Here is a 9,773-nt window from a genome sequence, read left to right on the forward strand (position 1 = left end):
AGGTTCTCAGTCCTCATCTCTCCATGCCTTTGGTTCCCTTGCTCCTTTCCACACTACAGATGTTTTATCTCTGGAAAAGCAGAGCTCGTGAGAATGACCTTCTCAGATTACCGTCCTTGCTCAGTCATTGCACAAGCTCTCTTACTTCCCCACGCTGAGTCCCAGGATGGACAAAAATGTGCCAAATTTCTTTCCGCCTCTTACCCATCTTTAGTCCTTGCCCGGAAGTAGAATTTGGTCATCAATTTAGGACCTCCCTCGATGACCTGGCCATGAGTTTGCAAAAACAAAGGCTTCCCTGGAAGCTCCCACTCTCTCTATCCTCTTTAAAAGGCAGGCATAGTAGCCCGAGGAGCAGAGAGCCTGAGACAAGCACACACAGATACAACTCCCACGAGAGGCTGAGGCAAGCACAAACACTGACAACTTCCACCCTGAGGCTACATCTGCACCCTCCAGCATGAAGGTCTCCGCAGTGCTCCTGTGCCTGCTGCTCACCGTGGCCGCCCTCACCACCCAGGTGCTCGCTCAGCCAGGTAAGCCCCCTCAGATAGCTGACCACCTCCTAAACTATCACACCAGGCCCCATGAGTGGTGTGATAACCTGACCCTAACCCTAACCCTAACTATAACCCTAACCTAACCTAAGAAGTGCCCAACCTCACAATCAGTGGAAGAGAGACCCAAGCTAGTCCCACATTCCTTTCTGACATGGGTATTGAGAGAGACAGAGCATATCTATGATCTGGCTGCCTTTACAGTGTTTAGGGAAGGGGCACACAAAAGAAAGACCTTCTCTTACTGTGGGCACCGTGGGCAGCTGGGGTAGGCTATAAGGAAAATAATTGCTTGATTAGAGGCCCAGACTTTGCACGGGACTCCAGGACAGCTTTCAGAAATGGTGGAATAGAGGAAGGATGTGAGGTTCCAGGGGAATCTCTTGAGGTGACTTATTTTGAGTCTGCTGGGGGGGGAGGGGAATTTAGGAGTTTATATCAACTCATTCTTTATGCTCTGATGACTTAGATGTACCACATGTTATTCATACAAATAAGATTGTGCATGCTGTGGTAACAAACAACCCTAAGGACCAGTGACTTGAAACTAGAAAGGTTAATTTCTTACTCGTGCAGAATGTCTATGGTGTATGGACTAGCCCTCCTGCTTCATACGCTCAGGATCCTAGGCTGATGAGCAGCCACCTTAGAGAGCCTTGCTCCTTCCCGTGACAAAGGGGAAGCTAGATCTTGGGGTTCTTGCACTGGAAACTACTAACTCCAGCTCACAAATGGCACTTGTCACTTTGGCTTCTCACTCACGGGTCCAAACTAGTTACTGGCTTTAACCAACCAAAAGTGGCCAAGAAATGCAAGTGTACCATGCGTCCAGAAAGCAGAGAATGGGGACATTTGGTGAACAGTCCTATGATTGGCACACAGCTCCATAGCCCTGTAACGACACAGTTAGAGTGCACTGCACTGATCAGGCTTCTTCTACACGTTGCCAGTGGTGACAGGTCCTCACTTTCAGCAGGCGATCACAAGTCACAGGCAGAAGTATAGGACCTCAGGAGCCGATGAACTCTACTTTCTTCTCTTGTATTTTCTTGCTTTCTCCTAAATTGCCTTCCTCCCTCCCAAAGGCATGCTTTAACAGAGTTACAGCCCTAGCCGGTTTGGCTCAGCAGATAGAGCATGTGTGGGCCTGTGGACTGAAGGGTCATGGGTTCAATTCCAGTCAAAGTTACATGCCCGAGTTCTAGGCTCGATCCCAATTAGGGGGCGTGCAGGAGGCAGCCCATCAATGATTCTCTCTCATCATTGATGTTTCTATCTCTCTCTCCCTTCCTCTCTGAAGTCAATAAAAATATATAAAAACAGAGACATAGTATTAGTGGTTCATCCTTTCTCTCATTTCTCCCACAAATTCAGCTAACGTCCCAACCGTCTGCTGCTTCGATATGGCCAGCAAGAAGATCCCAAATCAGAAACTGCAAAATTACACAAGAATCTCCGACAGCAGATGTCGCCAGAAAGCTGTGATGTAAGTAGGCAGAGCTCACCCACTCTCTACCCACACAAACGTTCATTTCTAGGGGGCAGAGGTCAGGAACTGCTTCTGAGTTACTTGGAATCATAGACTCCGAGTTGGACTCTCTCATCCAATTCATAGATTTTTCACTTCAGGGCATTTTCACACTTAGCTCTGTCTGCAAGCTTGTCCAGGTCATACCAGTTCCTTCCAGTCAAGAGCAAGGGTGTCTTACCTGGGCCATCAAGAGCAGCAGGAAACCCCAGAGCCCCATCCTTCCTCTGTCCCCTTCCTGCACGGCAGCCCCTCCACCCAATAGCAGATGGTCCTGGAAATGTGGAGGTTAAATGGACACAATTTTCAAAGTGGATCCTTCTAATCGCTTTCCCTCTCTCCCACAGTTTCAAGACCAAACTGAACAAGGAGATCTGTGCTGATCCCAAGACTAAGTGGGTCCAGGATGCCATGAAGTACCTGGACAGAAAATCCAAAACTCCAAACCCATAAATATTGACTGTTTTGAGACCAAACCAGAGCCTGAGAAATGCTTGATTCATCTTCCCCCCTCCACACCCCATCCCTCACTCCCTTGTCATTGTCCCCCTACCACCTCCCGCCCCCGTCTTCCTAAGAAGCGATCCGAGATAATCTCATCATCCCCCCCAAAGGAATGGCTTTTATTTAATAATTAACAAATTATTGTATTTAAATTATTGATGTTTTTAATATACTTTTAGTTGATTTCAGATAGGAAGGAAGAGGAAGAGAGAGATAGAAACATTAAGGATGAAAGAGAGCCTGCTGCATGCCCCACACTAAGGATCAAGCCCAAAACCTGGGCACATGTCTTGACCAGGAATCAAACCGTGACCTCCTGGTTCATAGGTCAGTGCTCAACCACTGAGCCACACTGCCAGGCTACTGATGTTTTTAAACTTACCTGCCATGAATACTGTTTGTTTTTAACATGTAAAGCTTTGGTCAGGTCCTTTCTCCTCTGTGATCCCTAGCCCAAAGTGCTATGTTCTTATTCTCCTCCCTCCCTCCCTCGAAACTTGTAAAGGTCCTGGCAAAGATATGAACATGTTTTGTATTTTTAAGAAGAGGTGTGACTCATATTGTTAACTAAAAATAAATATTATTTTAGGAATACAGAAACCTGTATTTTGTGTTACAGTCAGCAGTTGTATTATTGTGGGAAATCCGCATTGAGCTGGGAGGTAGAAAGGTAGGGGTGACACGTATAGTTATGGGGGTGGGAACTGTGTTTCTGAGAAATGACCCTTCAGCTTGGCTGGCTTTCAACGAGATTCAGAATAAAACTGACAGGACCAGACAAGCCTTCTGTACTCCTCTGACTCCGGTCCCCAAGAGTGGCTTCTCAGACCTCAGTAGGACCCTCCCCACCACTTTTTTCCTGGCCAACCTCACGCTTGCCCAAAGTCTCTACCGTGACCCATTGCAGCAGCTTGTGATACCCTCCCCATGCCTGACTTGCTCCTCTGAGTGTCCTCCCGCCCAGAATACACAGACAAATTACAGGAAGGCGAGGTGACCCCTTGACAAGGGGGTCAGCCAGACTAAGGCTTTGCAGGCACTGAAAGAGGCATAAGCCTGGAACTTAAACTAGGTCTTGATGGATGAACAATGATCATAGTGTTTTATTTTATTTTTGTTGTTGTTAATCCTCACCCAAACCCAAGGATATATATATATATATATATATATATATATATATATATATATATATATATGTATTTTTTTTTTTTTTTTTTTTTTTTTTTTTTTAAGAGAGAGAGAGTGGAAGGGAGGAAAGGAGAAAAATATCAATGTGAGAGAGACACATCAATTGGTTGCTCCCCCGGTGCCCTAAACAGGACTGGGGATGGAACCTGCACTCAAGGTACATGCCCTTGACAGGGAATCGAACCTGCAGCCCCTTGGTGCATAAGCAGATACTCTAACCACTGACGCACACCAGCCTGGGCTATCAATGTGTGTTTTTCAAGCTGGGTAAAAGCCCATTGGAAAGGTGGCAGGGTTAGGGTCTGAGTGAAATGGTGGGAAAATCTGGGAAGAAAAGTTGAGGCCGGTCTGTGAAGGTGGGAGTTTGGGCTCCATTCAGAGAGTAATGAGTAAGAGGAACATATCATTTTTACCACCCAAACTAGGACTTTTGAGAATAAAAGGAGGCACCATTAGTAATCATGCTGGGACAACAGATATACCCTGTTTCCCCGAAAATAAGGCAGTGTCTTATATTAATTTTTTCTCCCAAAGTTGCGCTGGGTCTTATTTTCAGAGGATGTCTTATTTTCGGGGAAACATGGTACTCATAAATGAACACAGTCCTAGGCAAACCTGAGCATCTGGCTACCTAAGTACCAATAGGCATTTCAAGTTTCGATTTGGCAGGATAGGACAGTGGCATGATAGAGGGTCTCAGGAGTCATAACCATGTGGCGAAAGGCCAGATGGAATGGGGAAGGGAAGAACAATTAGCACAGTATTGCAATGTATAGGCAAGAGGTGACGGACAACAGAATCAGGGCATGGGAGATGGGAGGGGAAAAGCAATTGTGAGACGAATGGGACTAGGTGAAAGGAAAATGCCGGATGTTGTGACTGGAGAGGCAGAACACAGAAACCTCTGTAACTCCATAATGCTGCTGAGACCCAGACAATGCACTTCCCTTCCTCATTCATGTCCAGCAGGGTCACTGCACCGTGTAGCTCCGGGAACACCATTCACACCAAAGTCCCATTGGCCCACAATTTGGGATGCCCTTGGCACAGGCAATGTAAGGGAGGCACTGACCTGGCAGACAAGGGCTATCTGTTTTATCCCTAAATCAGGTCTCTCTCACTATGTTACTTTGGGCCTTGATTGTCCCATCCATAATATGAGGAGAATCATGTTTTAGGAAAGAAAGGAAGAAATTTAACACATGACCCCCAAATGATTTCCTGCACTAAGCATACTTTCTCTTAGAAAACATTATTATCTTGCTCTGGCCAGTGTGGCTCGGTTGGTTGGAGCATCATCCTGAGCACCTCTGAAGGGTTCAAGTCCTGGTCAAGGTACATATCCAGACTGAGTTCAATTCCTGGTTGGGGAATATATGGAAGCCAACCAAGTGATGTTTCTGTCTCTCTAAAATCTATTTTTAAAAAACACATATCCTTGGGTGAGGATTTTTTATTATTATTATTATTATTGATTTTTTACAGAGAGGAAGAAAGAGGGATAGAGAGTTAGAAACATCGATGATAGAGAAACATCAATCAGCTGCCTCTTGCACACCCCCTATTGGGGATGTGCCCGCAACCAAGGTACATGCCCTTGACCGGAATCGAACCTGGGACCTTTCAGTCCGCAGGCCGACGCTCTATCCACTGAGCCAAACCAGTTTCAGCGAGGATTATTTTTTTAATATACTATCTTCATCCATTGGGGCAGGTAAGGCTGGGTGAAGGTTCTGTATTCACACTCCCAAGTCAGACAGAGGCCAAGGTGATTGCACACCAGCTACATCTCAAAAGAGCCTTTCTGGGAAGCTTTTCCATGAGAGCCTCCAGTGGAAGCATGGACCCCAGGAGCCATCAGAGAGCTTCTAGTGGCTACCACAGAATGGCTCCCGCTCAGAACAATCACTGCACCCCACTCCGGTACAACAGGGGTCCCTGTCTCTCCTGCAGCTTAGCAGACTTCAGCCCCAAATGCCAAGTAAGGATGCACCTCCAAATGTTAGTATGTCCAGGAGACAGGCAACATCCACGGGGTGGCCACAGGACACCTCCCTGGGATCCCCTTTGCCAGTGGTCGGCAACTACAGCTCACAAGCCACATGCGGCTCTTCTTCAAAATAGACTTGCCCCAGCCAAAAACCGACTTCTGTGCATGGGCCACAGGGTTTCAATTGCACTGAACGTGCACAGCCAAAGAGCCACATGTGGTTCGTGAGCCGCAGTTTGCCAACCGCTGCCCTATGCCAAGCTCTCTCTTTTCTCTTTCAAGAAATTCCTAATCCAATTCACCTCTAACTAGGCCCAGCATCGTCTGCCCCTAGAGTATAAAATTGTGGGCATAGGGCAGTGGAGATATTTAAGCCTTCTGGTGGCACCCTGATCCCAACGAGAAAGCAGAGATGGCACCAAATGGGAAGCAAACTCTTAGACGAAAATTGTCATTCAAAGTGTGCTGGACAGTGTGGAAAGCAGTACGGGGTCTAGAGAGAATGTGTATGGAACACGGTCACGATGCTGGTTTCAGCCAGTCCCACAGGGAGCTTTAGAGCTGGGACAACCCAAATTGGGGTGAGGGCCCAGGCGTTTGCACTCCCATCTCAACCAGTCATGGATGCGAGCTGCTCTCGGGGAGGGCAGAATTCTGGGCAAGGCACTCCCCTCTGCCAAGGGCAGGTCTCACATAGGACACTCAGCTGAGAGCTTTAGGCTGCCTGCCTGAAAGGAGCACTCCAGTCCTGGGAAGAAATAAGATAAATAGCACACCAGGGAACCGGGACCCGCCCATTGGGCGGTTCAGATTCACTTGTTTATCTAATGCATCCCAGGACACTTCTCCAGAATCTAATCAGACCCCTTTTCTCAGGAAATTTGCAAAAGGAACATTAGTGGGGTGAACTACTCCTCCCTCCCCCAAATTGCTGCAACTGGTCATGAGACTATGATATTGTGATTGCCAACCAATGATCATTGTTGCCTATTCAATGTCAACAAGAATCCCCAATTTAATGGAATATTTTTCCTCAAAGAATCAGGGCTTCCAAAAATCCTGAGCACTGAGTTGTGGGGGACAGGAAACAAAAATTTCCCCAACTAGGTTGCTGGGAGTGATGGTAAATGGGGTGACTCCTACTTCCATCTCTTGATACTTAGATCCATGAATTTACCTACTGGGATACAGCATCATGTAATCATTGATTTGAGAGATATATATAGAATCCTAGAGGATGGTACTCTATTCTTGCAAGATGTTTTTCCAAGCTGGTGCTTCTGCTGTGACTTCAACAGGACATTTTATTCTATCAGGCCAAAGCTCTGGGTATTGTAGTTGCCTGGTAGGGTCAGTGGATGTCATGGGCATATGCCCAGTGCTGACCCTCATTTTCTGTAAAAGATATCTCTTGGTCTATCGTGTGCTGTAGGGTCTCATATCAATGGGTAAGCCTCAGGTGATGGTGCTGGCTGAGGTATTGAGCACAAAAATGACCAATCTAGAAAACGTACTCATTCCAATTAACAGCAATTACTGTCCTTTTCAGATTAGAAAAGATGCAATGTCATTACAAGTGTATTTGCCACCAAATAGCTGATGGATGATGTCATAACAAGGACTCAAGTTTGGTCTTTGTTGCTGGCAGGGTGGACATGCAATAACTACCTTGGTCTTGGTGAGTAGGACCCATGTGTAGACTGAGCCCTTGCTCCACAGCTACTCTGCTCCTGTGTTCACTGCCCAACCCCACAGTGGCCAATGTCAACTCACTGCATTATTCTGTTTGCTTGGCCATTCACTACCTCTCTTGTTCTCCAAATTCTCTGCTGGGCATTCAACAGAGATCTTCATGCCGTTTTGTTCCATAGGTCCATCCACATGCTCTTCTGGACCTCATTTCCTCCCAACTTTCTACCCTTCCTGACCAACCATCCAGACCATTCACCACCCTTCACACATATTCTAACCACAGGCTCTTTCTCTATGCAAGTGGATGACCAGTAACCCTGCCCAAAGCTCTGCTCCCCACTCACTCCTTTCTTTCGAGACTAACCCTGAGCTGAGCTGTAGGACAGCGGCCATCATGTTGGCCGTCTACGTGCTTACCTGAACCATCTCCGAACCACGCTCAGCCTTTTTCCTCCTCCATCAGCTGATCATGGGTGACTTCTCAGGCAGCTTTGGGTGTGAACTGAGGGGAAGGCACAGCAGAGTGGACATCATGAGGGTCTTGGTGGCCTGCGCACATGGCTTCCTGTGGCCTCCAGCCCCGCTGGTGCCCAGTCCCAATGCATCACTTTAGTCTCACAATGGACTGCAGTCAGGCCCACCTGGCATTATAACTTGGAGGCTTTGAGTGAACCCTGCTCATAATGGGTAATTTGGGCTGCAGAATGGATAGGGCTCCAGGCAGAATCCACTAACAGGAGGCAGGCCTGGGCCTGAGGCATGACCTCTGAGCCCTGGCTTGTTCTACAGCCAGCTTGGACTAGATATACGGCTTCTAATTAGTTCTGCAGTAAAATCACCAGGACCACGACTAAAAGCATAGATTCTCAGATATCTTCCTCGAAGTTCCATGTGTCAGAATGGGCACAGGGCTAAGGGACCCTATTCTATCTCCTGGACTAGCTCCAGCTCTGGTTTGCCCAGGATTGGCTGTGTATTCTCAGGCAAATCGCTTAATCTCACTGGCAAAGTGAGGATAAAGATGCCTGCCACCAGAGGATTCTGTGAAAAGAGGGGCAAATGGCACTGTAACAAACATGTGGGTGTGTCTTCCGCATAGTTTAAAAGCCTGTGTGCTCAGAGGCAATTCTCACTTTTACAAGCTTTGCTCTTTGTTCCATGTGAGGAAGTATTTAGCTTCTCTCGGCCTCAGTTCTTTCATCTTTATAATAAGCATCATAAAAGCACTTATCTCAGATGTTGGCCAGGAGAGTTAAATTAAATAACACCTATAAATTTGTAGTGCCTGGCATGGAGAACCAATTCAACAAAAGCAGCCATCATTATTTATTGGATATTTACTGCTTGCCAGTTGCAATGCAAGTGAGGTGTTAGACTGTTTCTTCCCAGAATTCCAAGCAACTTTGCAAGTCCTCGCTGGTTCTCTTTTGTAGAAGGGAGAAGAGAGGCCCAGGGCACGAGAGAGTACAATAAAGCAGAAGGTTCAGGGGCAGGTCAGGGCACCTGGGCACTGGGACTCCTAGGCCTTTAATACCCTGCATGGCCTTAAAGATTTCATTTCTGTCCTTGGGCCTCACTTTTCTGATTTTAGACAGTTTCTTCTTAAAATGTGTGTGTGTGTATGTGTGTGTGTGTGTGTGTGTGTGTGTGTGTGTTAATTGATTTTTTTAAGAGAGAAGAAGGGAGAGGGAGAGAGATAGAAACATCGATGAGCAACATCAATTGGCTGCCTCCTGCACGCCCTCTACTGGAGATAGAGCCCAAAACCTCAGACATGTGCCTTGACTAGGAATTGAACTGGTGATCTCCTGATATACTGGCCGACACACTCAATCAACTGAGCTACAGCGGCAGGGTTCATTTTTATTTTTATTTTTTAAATCTGAGGAAGGAGTGGATGGAATACATTTCTTTAGTATTCAGAAGAAATCTGAATCTAACTGTAAAACAAAGCCTGGATTCACAGGTTGCACTTGCCCTGGACTATTCTTATCACCAGGGACCAAGTAAGAAGCTAGGAGATCTGTTCCCACAACAAAAGACTCATTTCCTGGCTCATCGGAGGTATTCCTGACCACAGACTTCCTACGCACTAGCAACAGAGACTCATTGAATCAGCTTTAGATGAGAGCTGGCTGGGTGGTCACTAAGAGAGAGATCAGAGAAAGACACCAAAGAGCACCCACTCTCTGCAGCTGAGCTGGACTGGACAGCTGCACAGCTGACTGCATGGTTGGCAAGGTTGGGATAATATTTCACATGAAGTTCATAGGCAGCAGAAAGCTGAAGTTGGGGGAGGCAATGGGAGGACTGA

The 9,773-nt window shown here is 46.8% G+C and overlaps 1 protein-coding gene across 1 annotated transcript; it reads left to right on the plus strand.

Moving 5' to 3' along the window:
* The first annotated feature begins 236 nt into the window (after positions 1-236).
* Positions 237-2,561, plus strand: LOC118728093 (eotaxin-like). The gene is made up of 3 exons (XM_036454342.2): positions 237-536; positions 1,932-2,043; positions 2,433-2,561. Exons 1-3 carry the CDS (start codon positions 461-463, stop codon positions 2,536-2,538), a joined length of 294 nt encoding a protein of 97 aa, XP_036310235.1. The 5' UTR covers positions 237-460; the 3' UTR covers positions 2,539-2,561.
* The last annotated feature ends 7,212 nt before the right edge of the window (positions 2,562-9,773 follow it).

This window comes from Pipistrellus kuhlii, unplaced genomic scaffold, assembly GCF_014108245.1.
Source record: "Pipistrellus kuhlii isolate mPipKuh1 unplaced genomic scaffold, mPipKuh1.p scaffold_m20_p_28, whole genome shotgun sequence".
NCBI lineage: Eukaryota > Metazoa > Chordata > Mammalia > Chiroptera > Vespertilionidae > Pipistrellus > Pipistrellus kuhlii.